This window comes from Callorhinus ursinus, unplaced genomic scaffold (genome assembly GCF_003265705.2).
Source record: "Callorhinus ursinus isolate GAN/ISIS: 27379988/994484 unplaced genomic scaffold, GSC_fseal_2.0 scaffold35, whole genome shotgun sequence".
NCBI classification, from domain to species: domain Eukaryota; kingdom Metazoa; phylum Chordata; class Mammalia; order Carnivora; family Otariidae; genus Callorhinus; species Callorhinus ursinus.
The window spans coordinates 6,246,879-6,264,534 of NW_027397097.1; the positions used below are offsets into that span (position 1 = coordinate 6,246,879).

General features: G+C 59.6%; 2 protein-coding genes across 7 annotated transcripts in view; both read left to right on the forward strand.

Moving 5' to 3' along the window:
- Positions 1-17,656, forward strand: part of CAPN5 (calpain 5) — a 51,211-nt gene that overhangs the window by 21,589 nt on the left and 11,966 nt on the right. For all 6 annotated transcript variants that reach the window (XM_073879765.1, XM_073879761.1, XM_025848429.2 and 3 more), the window contains 2 exons: positions 1,740-1,871; positions 16,707-16,915. In XM_073879765.1, the coding sequence (XP_073735866.1) occupies positions 1,740-1,871; positions 16,707-16,915 (341 nt within the window). The remainder of the gene's footprint in view (positions 1-1,739; positions 1,872-16,706; positions 16,916-17,656) is intronic.
- OMP (olfactory marker protein) lies at positions 7,234-8,462 on the forward strand. The gene is made up of 2 exons (XM_025848430.2): positions 7,234-7,278; positions 7,556-8,462. The coding sequence occupies exon 2, from the start codon at positions 7,593-7,595 to the stop codon at positions 8,082-8,084; it is 492 nt and encodes a 163-aa protein (XP_025704215.1). The 5' UTR covers positions 7,234-7,278; positions 7,556-7,592; the 3' UTR covers positions 8,085-8,462.

Consider the following 17,656-nt stretch of genomic DNA (forward strand, 5'->3'; position numbering starts at 1 on the left):
ACCACCGGGCAGTCATGTCTCTCCAGCGCCTTGGCCAGGAGGATCTGAAGGGGAGGGGGTACTAGGAGGTCACCTCTGCAGATCCAGGTGATGCCAGGCTGTGACTGCCTCCCCTCCCATCTCAGGTGGGCATGTGGCTGGGATCCTCCAGGTATGAAGCAGCCCCCACTCCCACCCTGCCTGCAGGGAGGCGGATGCTAAGTCACGGCTCCCTCGGGCTCCAGTGCCGGTCTGCGTGCAGGCCAGGGCCTGGGAGAGAAGATAGGAGGGTGGCAGGGAGGGAGGCGCGCTTCTTCCTGCCCTGCTTCCTGATAGCATGGCTTCTGCGTGTTTCCAGCCTCACTGGGTTCCCGTGACCCGGGGCAATATTACTCAGACCTGGGGCATGCCACAGTCTGTACTATGGGGAAGCCACCCTTGTGGCTTGGCTCTGGGTCACAGCGAAGTCCTGTCTGGAGCTCCAGGACAGGGCCCAGGCCGGACTCTGCCCAGTCTCAGGGGGGTTGGGCCTTCAATCTGGCCCTCCCAAACACTGGTTTTCCCAGGCAGAGGTGGCAACAGGAGTCCCAGACGCCTTAGTGAGAACCCGTAGCCCTTTGCCCCATTTTCCCTGTGGAGTGCCCGGCTTCCATAATCCGTGGAGTCCTTACAGAGCCCTGCAGGGAGAATGATCTGCCTCCTTTGCACAGGTGAGGAAAACAGAGGCTGAGAGAGGTTGAGCCACTGGCCCGAAGTTGCACAGCCATAAATGGGTCTTCCTGACTCTGCTACCTTCTGCTGGCTGCCTGTGGTAGGACCTCAGTAGCTCTCTGTGGTGGAGGCAGGCCCAGCTGTGTGTGGGGCATGCTGTTCAACCTCTCTGGGCCTCGGTTTGCTCATCTGTACGATGAGCACAGTGCCCACCTCTCAGGATCATGGTGAGGATGGATCATGGCGCCGGCAGGATGCCAGGCACACAGAAGGCCTGTCTCGGTGTTCACCACCTCCCTCTCAGCTCTGTGGAGTGAGGATGCTTCGGGACACAGGTGGGCACCTGCGTGCCCCAAGCAGAGACCTGGACTGTGAAGGGGGAAGGGAACTGCCTTCATATCCAGCCCTGTCCCCGCCTGGCCCATCGGGCCCACACTGGCCACATGAAAGGCCCTCCAGGAGCTCTGCTCGGCCTTGCTTGCTGTGTGTCCTTGACAAGTCACTGCCCTTCTCTGAACCTTCATTCCTTGCCCGGAAACTGGAATAACAACCCCACACTCCTCAGGTGGGTCGAGGGTCCAGTGAGACAGCCTGAGGCTGTGCCGGCACGGGGCCTGGCACGGTCAGCTCCCTGCTTCTCCCCTGCCCTTTACCACCCATTCATTCCCTGAGTTTGCTCTTTGTTTCCACCCTCTTTGTGACTGGGGGCCCGTGAGGGTGGGCTGATGTGGGCACTGCAGGGTTGCTGCTGCTGGAGGAGGACAGGAACTGACCCTTTGCTGGTTGGGGAAGAGCAGAGAGGGCAGGAGGAAGGGGGTGCCCCAGGGCCAGTCCCCCTAAGTCCTTCCACAGCATCTTTTCATCATCGAACCTCTGGCCCTGAAGGGCAGACTTTTTCAGCCCAGGGGAAGGGAGAAGGGCATCCCAGGCAGCACCTGGGGGGAGCTGGATTTGGAGAAACCGACCGGCCACACGGGGCCCCCAGTCTGCAAGGGGAGGCGGGCAAATCTCCACGCTGACAGTGAGGTCTCCGCTTGGCTTCTCCGCAGGACATATGTGAGGACCCCCGCCTCTTTGTGGACGGCATCAGCTCCCATGACCTGCACCAGGGCCAAGTGGGCAACTGCTGGTTTGTGGCGGCCTGCTCGTCGCTCGCCTCCCGGGAGTCACTGTGGCAGAAGGTGAGGCCTGGGGTGGGGCCCTCGCTGCCGGACAGGGGGAGGTGCAGCCTGACTTTATGAAAACCTGTGCGGGGTGGGGTGACACCACGGCTCCCAGCATTGGCTGAGCAGCAGAATTGCTGTCCCCTCACCTGCCGGCTTAGGCTCTCTGGGGCCGGGTGCTGGGAATCTCTGTAGCTCCCGAGGGCATTCTCATGTGTCCCCACCTGGACACTGGGGGCCCACGGTGTCCCTGGAACCACCTGGCAGAATCTGTACCTGTGAAATGTGGAAGCTGCCTGAATCAGGTGCAGTGTGAAGAGCCCACTAACTGGGCTCAGGAGGCCCCCTGCCAGTACCTGCTGTAGAGACGTAGCCAGTCCTTGTCCTCGTCTTGGACTCAGTTTTTTCACTTGTTCAGCGGGAGTAGTCCTGCTGGTTTTGTTTCATGATTTGTGGTTCCAAGTGCTGATGTTTTGGACCAGCGCCAAGGGCTTAGGGTGGAAAGAACTGGCTCCGGTCGTGACACTCCGCCCTCTTGTGGCGGCACTCGGCAGTGCAGCCCTTTAATCCCACACGGAGAGCTCCCTTCCTGGGGAAGCGGGGAGGCTGGGGTAGAGGCTGGGGTAGAGGCTGGGCTGCTGGTCTCTATAGAGTAATCCATCAGGACTGCATGCTGGGTTCCTGTGCTAGCAGATACCAGTCCCCTGCGCATCCCTGCCCTTCCTGCCTTTCCCCTGAGGAGCTAGCAGCGGGGCTTACAAGCTCTGGGCATGTCAGCCTTACGGCTTAGGTTGAAGCCTTTGCCTCGCCGTTTGGTAGCTTTATGATTAGCTCCGTTCACTCATCCAAAAAACCAGGATATGCGGGTAGCTCCCTCTCAGGGAGCTTGTTAGGGTAAAACAAGACACTGTTCTCAAAGGGCCTGTGCAGTGCCGTGCCCAGTCAATGGTGGCTGCATTACCCGTGTTTTGATAATTAATATTCATAGGACATAGTGGGTATTCCCAGGCAAGCAGGGAGCGCCCGTCAGCCATCAGAGGGAGCTGTGCCCTTAGCTGGGGCTGGGACTGTGTTAGGTGTCCTACTCTCTCATGTCTTCTGAATGGGGGTGTGACCTTTCAAAGCCACCCCAGGGTGGGTATCCCTGGGATCTGGCTCCTGTTGGTCCTGTGGGGACACAGGTGCTGGAGGGCCCTAGCAAAGGTCACTGCTGCGGCCTGTAGATGGGGGGGGTGTAGGATGTCCAAGCTGGAAGGGGCTCAGAGAGCCACATGTGGGATCATTTCACTCATGGGCCTCAAGGACCAGAGAGGGTTGGGGCCCAGTGCTGTTTTCTGGATGCCTATTCTCTGTCCTCACCCCCCTGCCTCCAGGTTCCAGGCTTCTTCTCTGGACCCAGAACTAGGTCCCCTGGCCTCTGAGCCCGTCCGCAGCTAAGTCAGGGCTCAGTCTGGGGCTGACGGTGGCACTCAGGGATCCTGTGGGGCTGGCCCTCTGCTTCCCACCCTGCCCTATAATCCTGTTTACCTGTGGTCTCCCTTCTTGAGGTGAGCTCCCCGTGGGCAAAGCTGGCCCAACTATGCCTTCCCACTGAGCCCAGCAGGATCCTGGCCCAGAGAAGGCTCAAGAAAGTTTTGAGAACAGAACCCCTCCCCAAACTGTTGGACCGGGCTGCTGGGCAGCAGCCCCACGGCCGGCCCTCCTACCCTATGCCTCCTGGGGCCTTCAGCGGGGCCAGAGCCTGGCCCACCGTGTCCCCTCCCGGGGAACGGGCTCGCTGATCATTTGTAGGGAGGAGGCTCCGCCTGCTGTGTGTCCTGTGCTGGGCCTGGCCTTCGGCGGTGCCCCAGTCCCCCCTCTAGTGAGTGGAAGAAGGGGCTCAGGACCCGCAGACAGGAGGACTGTCATTGATGCTGTGGCGGGTCTGTGTTTGTTTGTCTCTGGGCCGAAGCTTCTGCCTGCAGGGTAACAGGGCACCTGGCCTGGCTGGTCTGGAGGCTTCAAGGGCCCGGAGGCTGATCTCCAGGAGCTTGGGTCCCCGGGAGGCTGGAGCAGAGCAAGGTGCTCTTGGCTAATTGCACTCTGCCTCCTGGTGCTTCTGTGGTGACAACTCCTGGGCCCTAGAAGGAGGTAGGGGGCCCTGGGGAGCTTATTACTGTGCCTTACCTCCCTTCCTGTCCCTGTTGACTGGGCCCTGTTTGTTGTCAGCCCTCGCTTTAGGGCCCGTTGCCCTGCAGGGCCTCCCCTGCCCCGGTCCTGTTTTCTCCATGGAACAGGGGTGCTCAGCCTGAGCTGCACCCCCGTGCCCCCCAACCACTTCACTCTGGGGATACTGAGCCTCAGAATGCTGGTACACCACGCCCTCAACACGCAATACCCCCCTCCTCCAGGAAGCCACCCCTTTACCTCTTGATGCAGCCTGGGGCCGATGGGCACAGGATTTGAAACCAGCCAGACCTGGGTTGGATGCTGGCTGGGTCCCTTGTTGTTGTGTGACACTGGGCAGGGAAGATTCCTTCTCTGGGCCTTGGTGTAAACCTGACCTTTCTAGTCCCCAGAGTTGTAGGAGGATGAACGGAGCCTGGGGTAGGGGAGGGTAAGCCTGTGGCATTTAGTGGCAATATACCCGTGTTAAATCCCCTCCCTCCCCACCTCTGGGTTCCCACCTGTCCCTTCTACGAGACACCTCTTGGCAGTGGGCCTCCCCCTCCTGTGGGATCCCTGGTAGGGGCATTATGGTCTCCCCACCTCAGCTGTCCACTCTGTGAGGGCAGGACGGTGGACTTCAGGTGACCGGGTTTTGTGGACCAGCAATCAGGATATGACAGAGGGGTGGAGCATTTGCCATCAGGCCTGGTTCATTCTGGGCGCTCACCTCCCCCGGAGCCCGGTGCAGGCCCTGGCGTGGGGGCAGGCCCGATCCCTGCTCCGAGCCTCAGGTGCCCCTGGCCAGAGGAGGAAAGCTGCGTGGAAGTGAGTGCCTGGCTGTCTGAGAGGGAGTGTTGGGGGGTGGCCGGTCCTGGGGCGCGGCCGGGGGAGGCACGTGGTGGCAGGACTCAGTTCCATTTAAAATACTCCCCCGCCCCTGTTATCTGTGCGGCTCATGCCCGTGAGCTCCAGAGTTCATTCGGCCCTGGTAACTGAGCACCAGCTGTGCCCCACACCATTCCAGACACCGGGGCTGAAGATGTGCGTAAGTACTATGTTGCTGAAGGCTTGCTTTAGCCAGAAAGAACCAGTGTTAGGGTTTGCTATGTTTCCTTCTAGACTGTTTCTCCAGTTGGGGTTAAAGAGGCGTTTGTTTTGCTTTTCAGTACACAGTTTTGCAATCACATATGCAAGTTTGGAACCTGCTCTTCTCCTCTGTTCATTCCTACGCCAGGCTTTAGTGGGTCTTCCCAAGGTGTCTGGTGGCCGAGCAGAGAGCTATGGGTGGCACTGGGCCCAGCCCCACCTGCAGCCTCCTGCCCCCTTCCTCTCCCCCCTTCCCACTCGGGCCTCTCCTGCCCTGCCTGTCTGAGGCCCACGCCCCGGACGCCTTCCACCCTCAGCCTCCTCCTGCAGGTTGGCAGCCAGCCCAGGCTGAGCCCAGGCTCTCCTCAGGGGCGTGCAGCCCTTGGGTCTCCCGACGAGTAGAAACCGAACACGTCCGTCAGCGTCCTGCGGGTCTGGAGATGGGGTGGGCGTTCTCTCTTTCCTCAGTGCTGCTTCCAGAACGAACTCTCCCCTTGGAAGCCCCTACAGGCTAATGCTGTTGTTGGCTCCCCACGCCCCACAGCCCTGCCCACCTTGTTGCCAAACCCTGTGGACCATCTCCCACCGGGCACCAGGGGCTTGGCACCTCTAATTTCCCGGCCTTTTCCACCCAAGTGCTGCTGTGTCCCAGGGATTACCGCGCCCATGTGGCTGACACCCTGCCCTCATCATCCTGGCCTCAGTTCCTGTTTGCGGCCCCATCAGCCTTTACCGTCAGCCGCCTCGGCCTCCTGCCTCCATGGCGGCCACAGCCCACGCCTACATCTGCCCTTCCCGCAGGTGTTCCGCCGAAGGACCAGTCTCGTTGGCCTCACCCTCCAGGCGTGTCCCTCATCGTGCACTTCGACACACACCTGCCCCTAAACCTCGTTTTGGCTTCAGTCAGTGTCTGTGTACTCTGCCCATCTGCACGTCTTCCTCTGGTTGTCCTTGGCCTTGGGCCCTATCACATCAGCTCTCTTCTCAGTGCCATTCATTCATTCATCCATTCATCCAACAAGCATCTTCTGAGGGCCTCCTATGTGGCAAGCTCTGTTCTAGGTGCCAGCTTCACTTAGCAGTAATTCCTCAGCTGTGTTGTTCCCTCTCTGCAGCCGCAGAGTGAAAGGTTCTGGGAGGGTCAGGCAGTTAGACATCTCGCATCCTCTCGAATGCCCTTGGGGGATTGCCACCAGCGACCCCCGGACCTCAGAGCTTGAGATATTATCTGCTCACATGTTCTGTCCCCATTGGTGACCCCCTGCTGATCAGGTAGCCAAGATCTCACTGACTGATTTAGCCTCCATCTAGCAGTTACTGTGCTTGTGGTCCACTAGACCCTTCAGATTGTTTTCAGTTGTTACACTTTGGCCTGTGCCTCTGTCCTCTTTTCTGTGTGTGGCGTGTCATGGCAGCTTCCCCTCTCCCCTCCCACGCCCAGATATACTCACATAGTCCAGTTCTTCCATTTACTGGAATATACTAGCCGAGCCGCCTGGTTCTGCCTCAGGCACTGCAGATGCAGACATCTGTCAGATTCTTCCTCAGCCTCAAGTCTCCTGGGGGAAACTGAGGCTTGATGTGGGTGGAATAAGTGCTGGGATTTTAGTGGGAGGAGACCCGGGCGTGTTGAGGCAGGGCCAGCGGGCAGGAGTCCTGCAGGTCAGTGATTCTCACAGGCCCCGGGCCGGCAGCGTCAGCATCCCCTGGGAGGCTGGTAGAAGTGCAGATGCCCCGGCCGCGTCAGCCCTATTAAATCAGAAGCGCTGGGGGTGGAGCCCAGCGATCGTGTTCTAAGTCCTGCCCTGCAGGGGATTCTGACGAGGTCTAAAGTTTGCGCTCGTTTAGGTGAGAGGTGGTGGTGGCCAGGCCAGGCCAGTCCTGGCAGTGGGGCTGGGCGGGAGGGCTCCCAGGGTCCCTGGGAGGCAGAGCGAAGGCCTTGGCGGTTGAGTGTGCGGGGGTGAGGCTGAGGTGAAGGCGAGGTGGCTGCAGGCTCTGGCTGGGGTGACTGCACATCTCCGATCAGCAGGCTCCCTCGTTCCTTGTCCCCCCTGCTCGCCCACCAGGGGGTCTTCCAGTCTCTCCAGTGAGTGCCTGCTCCCCACCCCCCTCCCCTTCTCACTGCCCGATGCAGCCTCCCTTCTTCACAAACAAGCCTTTCCGGTGGGTCGTCAGGTCGTCAGGTCGTCAGGTAAGTCAGGGTGGTTACCACAGCCGTTGACATCAGCAGCCTGGTCCCCGAGGAGCCCGTAGTCCTCCCTCCCGCGCGCCGTGCCTTCATGACTGCCTCTTGGAGGAGAAGAGAGGAGGCATTGGGGGCCTCCCACCCCCGTTTGAGGACTGGGCAGGGCAAGGAGGGGAGGGGTCGGGGGAGGGCCGAAGGGGAGGCGGGGCATCCTCGGTGCGGGGAGGGGCGGGGGAGGCCCCTCTGGCCCTGGCGGCGAGGCCCCAGCACACCGGGCTCCTAGGCAGCCGTGCAAGCAACAGCGGCGGCAGCACCCGGGCATGGCGGAGGACGGGCCGAAGCAGCCGCAGCTCAGCATGCCCTTGGTCCTGGACCAGGACCTGACCAAGCAGATGCGGCTGCGCCTGGAGAGCCTGAAGAAGCGCGGGGAGAAGCGCCAGGACGGCGAGAAGCTGCTGTGGCCCGCCGAGGCCGTGTACCGCCTGGACTTCGTCCGGCAGCAGAAGCTGCAGTTCGAGCGCTGGGACGTGGTGCTGGACAAGCCGGGCAAGGTCACCATCACGGGCACCTCCCAGAACTGGACGCCGGACCTCACCAACCTCATGACGCGCCAGCTGCTGGACCCCGCTGCCATCTTCTGGCGCAGGGAGGACTCGGACACCATGGATTGGAACGAGGCCGATGCCCTGGAGTTCGGGGAGCGCCTGTCGGATCTGGCCAAGATCCGCAAGGTCATGTACTTCCTCATCACCTTCGGCGAGGGCCTGGAGCCTGCCGACCTCAAGGCCTCCGTGGTCTTTAACCAGCTCTGAGGGCAGCTCCTGGCTGCCACCCCCTCCCCATGCCTGCCCGCCCCATCCCCTGCCCGTGCCCCCTTCCCCGAGGCGTGTGTTTGAGGACATTCTTCTAGCTGCTGGCCTGTACTCAGCTTGCCCGGGACCCCCTGAGCCTGTGTCCTTCCTCCTCTCCTTTCCCGGGTGCTGGCGCTCCTGCTCCTGGGAGGAAGATGCAGAGGCCCTATAGTCTGGAAGCTGACCCGACTGCTGCTGCTTCTGCTGGAGACCATGGAGGCCCGGTCGGGGCCTAGGGCATCTGCCCTCTCTCTACTTCGTTGTCCGGAGAGCGACTCAGAGAGAACGAGAGAGACAGACAGACACCAAGAAAGAGAGATCCAAAGTGCCAGCCATTGGGCTTCCTTGGGAGACGGAGAGACAGACGACGGAGCAGCCCCCCTGGGGAATCCGCAAGCCTTTGCTGCCCTCCTGGCTGCAGTGCCCTTCGCTGAAGTCCAGAGGTGCACAGTGAGCCTGAGGACCCAGGAAGGTACTGCTCCTGGCCCGGGCCTGGCACGGTCCCATGACGCCTCAGGGGCCTCAGGACTTCAGGCAGCATTGCCGTGGGGGCTGATTTGGGGCAGTGGGGAGCGGCTGACAGGCTCGAGGCTGTGCTTGCCCATTCTTGCTCCTCTGAGAAGGACTCCAGGAGGGAGAAGTGCCAGGGACGAGACAGATGAAAAAGTTACATAGAGATGCATCTGTCTATACCTGTGCATATATATTGAGAGAGAGCGTGCAATATTCATGTGGTTGTGTTCCAGAGTCTGTACCTGCCCTGCGAGCAAGTCTGATTTTAGATGATCTATTATGTATCGCCCAGCTGGCTCATGGGTGGCCCTTAGCAGGGGATTGGTCAGGATGACCTTGGGGAGGGGGGCCTCCTGAGCTGAGAGCCTTTGAGGTTCATACCGTGAAGCAGGGAACAGCATAGTGAAGGGGTTTCCCTCTGCCTGGGGGAAGCAGGGTAGAGGGGTCCAGAGCCCTGGAGCTGGAGACATTAGATTGTTTGGGGCCTCAGGTGTCCCTGCTGGGATGTCAGGTTTTTTCCAGGTCCCTGGGCAGGAAAGGCACAGGCCCAGGGGGCACCTCAGGAAGTGCCTGTCTCCAGGCCAGCCCTGTTTTTTTCCTTTGCTGTCAGGAACAGGCCCATGACATTTTCCTCACGAAGCAGAGCCACTGAGGGCCGTGGGGCCCTGCGAACAGACGCACCGAGAGACAGAGGGCGAGAGCCATCCTCAGTGGTTGGGGCTGCTGGGAGGGTGAGCTCCCACTCTGGAGGCATGCAAACAGGAGTGGGGTGTTGGAGTTGGGATCCTTTAGGTGGGGATTGGCTGTGGTCCTTTCTGACTCTCCGCTCTCGGGCCTATTCCTGGCTGGGCTTGCCCGCCCATCTTCTCTGTTGACAGCTAGGGGTGTCCAGACTCCTGGAGATGGCTTTGCCCTTCGCCTCTCTGCTTGGCCTCCCCCTGCAGCTCGGGGGACCCTCTTGGTGCAGACTGCCTGTACCCACATCCCCCCCATGCACTGTGTGTCCCTAATAAAGCCTCTGTGTCCCCACCTCGTGGTGTGCAGTGTCTCACCGCGAGCCACCCCTGCCCCTTCAGGAGCTCTGACAGCCCTCTCCAGCCCCTCAGAGCCCTGAGCATCCCCTCCCGGGCCCTTCTCCCACATTCCCTTCACCTCCTCCTGCTGCTTTCAGAGATGAGGCCTCGAGCAGTCCAGGGACTGGCCCAAGGTCAGACATCAGGATGGGGTTTAGAACCAGGTCTCCTGACACCCAGCCGGGTACTAACACCCCTGACAGTTTTTCCCCCGTGGCCCCCAGACCAGCCTCTGTCCGGAGTGTGGGGCCATGCTGAGGCCACAGGGAGGTGCCGTCTGGTCCAAGCCATGCACAATCTCCAGTCTTCCCCCGACTTGTAGGGCGGCTGGGCAGTGGGCAGATGGGATGGGGGGTGGCACAGTTGGGGTGGGGTGGGGTTAGGCCCATGTCCAGGTTTCACTCAGCCTCTGTCACCAGTTTAATGCACGTCCTCAGGCAGCTCCCTGCTGACCAGATAAGACTGATGTCACCACATCACCTTAACATCACCTTAGTGCCCCACTTCGCCCTTTTCTAGAGCTCTTTCCCCTTGTCATCTCTCTGGAGCTCACACAGTTTTTGGACAGAGACGAAGAGGCCCAGAGAGTGAGGCCATCTGCCTGAAGTCACAGAAGGCCTGGAGGGGCCAAAGGAGGGGTATGTGTGTGGACCAGGCTCTGGGTCTGCGGCCCCGTGGGGTGGACAAGGGGCAGTGCCCCACCCCTCCTGAGGGCCCAGGCCTGGGTGAGGCCAGCTTCTTCCCAGTGACCGAGGTCAGGTCCTGCTTCAGGGGCCACACTTGGGGTTTTGCTTGGGAATGACCCTTGCTTCGAAATGCTCCACGAAGCCAGGTCTCCCTTTCCCCGGCCTCCACCCTGAGCCCTACCCGGAGCAGCTGCGGTCACCTTGTTTCCCTTCCGCAAGCCCTGCCCTTCCAGCCCCGGCCTCCATCCACTCCTGAAGATGCCTTTGGAAGGGGTGGGGGCAACAGAGCCCAGCCCTTCCACCCCTGCGCTCCTCCCTGGCTCTACAGCCGAGACTGGCCGGGGGGTGCCGGGAGTGGGAAATGAAGACCCATTTTCCATGGAACCCACAAGGAACCATAGAGTGAAGAGACCTGTCGTCTCCTGAGCTTCTGCCTCCCACTGAGGCAGTGGGTGCCGTGCTGAGGGGCCCGCCACTGGCCACCGATGTGACCCTAGGCAGCCTCCCTGGGCCTGTTGGCAGGGGCTAATGATGGTGCCTCCTTGTAGGGCCCAGGTGAAGCTTACATGAGTTAGTGTTAGTGAAACACTCAGGGCCTCAGGAGCTGGCACACGGCACCCTCTCTCCATTTGCTCATTGTGACTCTCGCGGTCGCTGTAGACGCATGGTCTTACTTTTCAGTTATTCTGAGAGGAGTGTCCGCAGCACCGATTTACAGAGCAGCAGCGCAGGGTTCAGAGAGGTGAAGTGAGTTGCCTGAGGTGGCATAGCAGCCCAGTGCTTCTGGGAGCGGGCAGGGTGGGCCGGAGCGACGGGCGGGGGCCCGGCTCTGGTTGGAGAGTGGACGAGAGGGCATGCATTCTCCTCCGCCATAATCACTGGGCTCAGAATGGCCCCGCTGAGGGGATCTTTAGCCCCCACGGTGTAGCTGGGCAGCCCAGCAGGAGGGGGCCTGCCCCAAGCCTGGGGTCCCACGCGGGTCTGAGCATCTGGCTGTGCCCCGTGGACAGGAATCCCCAGGCCCCTGCAGGTGCATCACATCCTCTCTCCGGGTGGTGAGCGACGGGGCTCTGCACTCCCGAGGGCGTGGGGGGCCCAAGCTTCCTGGCCTCTTCCCGTCATGGCATCTGAAACCCAGGAATTTGAGACTCTTGGAATCAGAAGCTGAGAACTGAGGAACTTCAGATACTTGGAACCAGGGACCCTCTAGTTTGGGGACTCACCCACCTGACTTGGGTAACCCCTGCAGCCCTTCAGCCCGCAGCCCTGCTGGCCCTTTTGCAGAAATGCCCCCAGCTGGCCCTCTGGGCTCCTGGGCAGAAATCAGTGAAAAGCTCCTTCCCTGTGCCACACCTGCACACACACTGATACTCACACATGACATCCGTGTGCACACGCACACCCACGTGCACTGACACCCACTTGCACACTCACACAGGCGTGTCCCACTGGCCCAGAGTCCCAGGAGGATTTGAGCCAGGAGCGTTCCAGGCACCAGGGCCCCATGGCGCCCGCATCGCCTGAGCGTTCTGGGCTGATTCTGCAGTGGATGCTGTCGGGGGAGGGCCTCCAAATCCCGCACAATCCTTGCCTGGCTGCCAGCTCAGCCTAAGTAAGTGTGTCGACCCCTCAGGCCTCTCTTTTTCCATCTGCATGGGGGGCTGTTGTTGAGGTTTTCCCCCAGGAGGGAGGCTGACCAGGTCACCTGAGCCCCCCACCAGCCCCAAGGTTTGCAGACTGTTGTGCGGGTGCACGCGCTTGAACTGCGTTCCCCAGCGGGATGACCCCTCACAGGTGCACAGCCCTCCATGGTTAAGGCGGCACCCCGAGGCCCCTGTCCATCCCGGGTCTCCCGGCAGCCCTGGAGTAGGGGCGGCGGATGCCGACGCTGAGCAGCGGCCGGTTGGAAGCTAAGTCCGGGCTATGCAGTGTGGTTGGACACGGGTCCAGGAGTGGCTGCAAGGTCACCGGCCAGACAGGGCCCTGCTGCGGCTGGCACTTGGAGACTTTTCTTCCAGAAAGACTTGTCTGGCTGTGGAGCTGGCCTCCCATGATTAGAGGGTGGGGTGGGGGAGGGTGGGATCTGGGCCTGAGAGTGGGCTCAGCCCCGCCCTTCAGAAGCTCTGCTCAGTGATCAGGGAAAGAGCCTGGGGGAGGGGCTGTCCCGGGGAGCTCCAGACCTGGAGAGCCCAGAAGCTGCTGCTCAGCTCGCCCCTGAGGGACAAGGAAGGGGACGGTACCGGAGAGGGAGCCAGGGGTGCAGATTTGCATGGGGCCCAAGGTGGGAGGCAGCGTTCGAGGGTGAGGCCGAGAGGGTCCGCAGAGCCTCAGGGCTGTGAACGCGGGGCCAGGGAGCTGGGGGCCGTGGGGATGGGCCGTGGCGTTTCAACTGGAGACAACATGGGGGGGAGAGAGATGGCTTAATGCACTCCCTTGTACCCCTCCCTCTGCCTCAACAACTGTCAACTCTCGGCCAGGCTTGTTTCCTCTTATTCCACCCCACCCCCCGCCCTCCAGGCAACGTGTCATTTCATCTGTAAATATTTCTGATGCATTTCTGGAGAATAAGGGGTCATCAAAAGCAAAACAGAAACAAAACTCTGTAACCACAACCCTGTAACACAACTAAAATAATTTCACATTTCACGATAATTCCCTCATTGCATCAAATGCCCAGGAGGAGTTTTGGTTTCCAATTTCTGCTTAAATTTTATTTATACCATTAGTTTCAAATGTAGAGTTCAGTAATTCATCAGTTGCGGATAACACCCGGTGCTCATCACATCACGTGCCCTCTTTAATGCCCATCACCCAGTTACCCCATCCCCCCACCCACCTCTCCTTCAACCCTCAGTTTGTTTCCTAGAGTTAAGAGTTTCCCTTGGTTTTCTCCCTCTCTGATGACTTCCCATTCAGTTTTCTCTCCCTTCCCCTATGATCCCCTGAGCTGTTTCTTATATTCCACATATGAGTGAAACCATATGATAACTGTCCTTCTCTGAATGACTTGTTCACTTAGCATAATACCCTCCAGGTCCATCCACATCGATGCAAATGGTAAAGATTCATCCTTTTTGATGGCTGAGTAATATTCCATTGTATATATATATCACATCTTCTTTATCCATTCACCTGTTGATAGACACCTTGGTTCTTTCCAGTTTGGCTATTGTGGACATTGCTGCTATGAACGTTGGGGTGCTGGTGCCCCTTCGGGTCACTGCATATATTACAAAGCTGAGCTTCGCCCATCTTTGGCCAGTGGGAGCCTCTTTAGGTTGGTTCTGGAATCCTTTGATGTGGCCCGAAGGTCCTTGGTTGCTGCCTTGATTCCTGGTACGATTGAACGTGGTGTGGGAAGGTTTGAGTTTGTGTGCCTGTGTGAGCACACCTTCCTGGACTGTGTCTTCCTTCTCGCTCAGGACCCTGCTGGTAGTAGAGGGGGTGTGGGATAAGAAGCTGGCCATGCTGGGCCCACTGGCCATGTTGTAGGAGGGGAAACTGGGGCCCACAGGGATTCCCTGACTCAGGATCTCCAGGCCTTAGAGCCTCATTGGCTGCTTTCTGAGCCAAAGAGGGCACAGGGCCAAACGCCGGGTTTGGCTAGTGATCCCCCTGCCTCCCCAGCAATACATCCCGGCACGCTGTGAGGGCTCCTCTTCCTCCATCCCCAGTCCCCGTGCGGTCCAGAGCTTTCAGAGCAGGAAGGAGTGGAGGAGGGTACGCTGGCTAGGCCAGTGTGCTCAGGTTCAGACTCCCTATCCTTCCGTGCCCTTGGGCAGCTCCTCGTTCCTCAGCCTTCCCATCTGTGCAGTGGGGATGATAAGCCACCGTGCATGTGCCCCATTTTTGATACAGCTTTCTGTCCTGAAAGCAAAGTGGGAGGCGATTCTGGGGGCTAGGGCAGAGACTGGCCCGGGAGATTTTCGAAAGGACACAGAATTAACTGACAAGGGACCACCAGGCAGTATTGAATCCTTGCTGGGTTCCAGATGGTGTGCTGGGCCCTGAAGCCTTGAGTGTGAATCCTACCTTGCTCACCGGTCCTCATGGGCAACATCGGGCCCGCAACTTCCTACAGTATTGCCCCGAAAGGTGGTGGGAATGGTCAGGGGCGGCCGAGCGAAGAGCCTGGTCTGTGCCTGGCCACAGGCAGGCCCCGCTACTGGCACTGTGGCCCCTCTCACCGTGCTTGGCATTTTCATTTGCTTGGTCTCCAGTGTCTCACAGGGACCATTTTTCTTTGCCCAACGTCCCTGTTGATGGTAGCAAGTGTGTAAACAAAAGAAGCCTTCTTAATGAGTGTGGGGATTGGGGAATGGCTTTTGGCTGAAGTATCTTGCGCAGGCTGGTCTGGGCTTTGGGATTTACGGCCTCCTGATGCATCTCTGGCTCTTCCGCCTGGATGCCTGGGTACCCACCCCCATCCCTGAGGGCGGTTTTCTTCCAGAAGGAGCTGTCCATGGTCCCAGTGGGGTCAGCCCTCCCTTGCTCCCAGGCTGGGGAGGGCCAGCAAGTCACCCTGACTCTAGGGTGAGGGGCTTTCCCTTGTCTGCCCGCCTCCTGCTGCCCAGATTTGCCTAGTCTGCTTGGGGGACGCCCACGGCCAGCTCTCAGGACACCTGCCAGGAAGCGGCTGCTGGCCCTGCAGGTCGGGCTCACCGCTCCCTTCTCTCCACACTCCCCATGCTCCCCATGTCAGCCTCAGCATTTGCCTCTTGAACCAGACTAGGGATTTCCTGGGGGCAGGGACCGTGGCTGATTCACCTGGGTCCTAAGTGTCAGCACAGGCCCAGTACGGAGCGGTCTGCAGGTCACAAGTCTGAATTCTGGCTTCAAACCCAGGTCTGCCTGACTCCACAGTGTGTGTTTTCTAGCCGTGTGACCCTGGGCAATTTGCTTGCCCTCTCTGAGCTTTAGGGGTATTTAGCTGTAAAGGAGGGATGGATGATAGTAATCTATGCACAGGGTTATTGTGCGAATTAAACTGAGATAAGCCCTGGCGGTTATAGGCATGGCACCTGGCCTGTCCCAGATGTTCCATAAAATAATATGTAAAAATCAATGCTTGTGAATTTTAACACCTGTTTATCGAGCATCCTCTCTGGGCCAGGCCCTGGACTAGGTGCCAGGCATACAGCAATGACCAGGCCCGATGTATCCCTGACCTCAGAGAGCTAACGTTCCAGTGATAATAACAGAATTGAACTGAGTGACACACACTTGTTTAATTATATTGCGGTAATGGTCCCCGAGAAGTGCCAGGGGCCGTGAGTCGGACAGATGGGGGTCCTGGCCTGGTCTGAAGAGTCAAGGAGGGCTTCCTGGAGGAGGAGGTGGACCCTAAAGGGCAAGTGAGAATCAGCTGGATGAAGAGGAGAAGGAAGACGAACCATGAGAGACGATGGACTCTGGAAAACAAACTGAGGGTTCTAGAGGGGAGGGGGGTGGGGGCATGGGTTAGCCTGGTGATGGGTATTCAAGAGGGCACGTATTCAATGGAACACTGGGTGTTATAGGCAAACAATGAATCATGGAACACTACATCGAAAACTAATGATGTAATGTACGGTGATTAACATAACAATAAAAATTTATTAAAAAAAAAAAAAAGAGGAGAAGGAAGAGCAGGTGCAAAAAGTTCTTGAGCGGAGAAAGAGCCCAGAGCAGGGAGCGGGGGCCGAGGGAGGTAGAAAAGCTGTCCTGGCAGTTGGTGGCGGGGCAGCGCACATTAAGGGTCTGGACTCACTTCCCAGGGAAGTGACATGATTGGAAAGATCACTGTGCTGCTGTGTGGGGAGAGGGCACGTGTGGCGGCCGATGCTGTCACAGTGTTCTGGGGCCAGGAGGTGGGGGCCGCCCAGGCTGGTGCCAGGCGACAGCCAGGAGATGGATTTTAGCAGAATGCAGGAGCTCAGATGGGCCTGATGGGATGGGGCGAGGGAGAGGGAGGGGCCGGTGTGGCTACCAGCTTCGGACTCGGGCTGGACTGGGTGGCGGCAGCACCATGCGCCAGATGGGACCTGGGAGGAATGCGAAGATGCAGAGGGAGGCCCGAGGAAGGGGGCGGGAGGCTCAGAGAGCCTTAGAGGGACAGTTGGCCAGAGCCTACGCCTAACCACTGCAGAGGAGGGAAGCTGAGGCCCAGAGAGGAGCAGCGCGCGCCCTAGTCCCGCGCTCATTCATGGCAGCGATGGGGGTGGAGCCCAGTACTCCTTTCCGTTCTGGTCCCCTGGAGGCAGGCGCCCCCGTGTGCTCGGGAAGCCGGGTGTGACCCTCACTGTGTACCTGTCCTGTCGCCTCCCACCCAGGTCATCCCAGACTGGAAGGAGCAGGAATGGGAGCCCGAGAAACCCAGCGCCTATGCGGGCATCTTCCACTTCCACTTCTGGCGCTTTGGGGAGTGGGTGGATGTGGTCATTGATGACCGGCTGCCCACAGTCAACAACCAGCTCATCTACTGCCACTCCAGCTCCCGCAACGAGTTCTGGTGTGCCCTGGTGGAGAAGGCCTATGCCAAGTAGGTGCCGGTGGTGGGCCAGCGGGTGGGGGCGGGGGGCCGGCTCCTTGCAGCTGCTCCTGCAGCCAGCGCTCCCGGCTCAGAGAGGCGAGGGGCTCTTCCGAGTCACACAGCGTGCTCGGAGCCTGGGAACCCACCCAGGGCGTGGTGGGGGGGGACCTGGACTGATAGTCTGGTACCTGGTGTCCCGTTCTTAAAACCAACCCACACAGACAGGAATGGTTTCTCCTTGTTCTACCTGAGTGGGCAGAGCCAGCACTCACATCCGGGTCGCTGGTTTTTTCCCACAGATCCAAGCTGCCAAGCCCTCCCTGGCAGCCTGGCTGGGATGTGGTATCTCAGAGCCTGGGCTGGTTGTGAAGGGTGGACCCTCCCTGCCCGTTGGGCTCCCCTTCGTCCACTCATCCATCTCTACCTGACTGACTGTCCATCTGTTCTGTCTCCACCGACCCCTCCTCCTGCTCTGTGTCGGGCCCTGGGTCCCCAGCACGGGCCCGAGCAAGGGTTTGCTGAACTGTGGAGGGCTTTGGGGCAGAGTGACCTGCTCAGGCCCCTGCAGGTCAGGGGCAGACCTGGGGCAGGAGGGCCAGTGGGGTTGGAGCCCAGCCCACCAGCTCCGTGGGAACCTCTCCCTGGTTCCGCTTCCCAGGCCCATCTGTTGCTTTCCTTGGACTGTGTGTGTATGTGTGTGTGTGTGTGTGTGAGAGAGAGAGAGAGAGAGAGAGAGAAAGGAAAACAAAA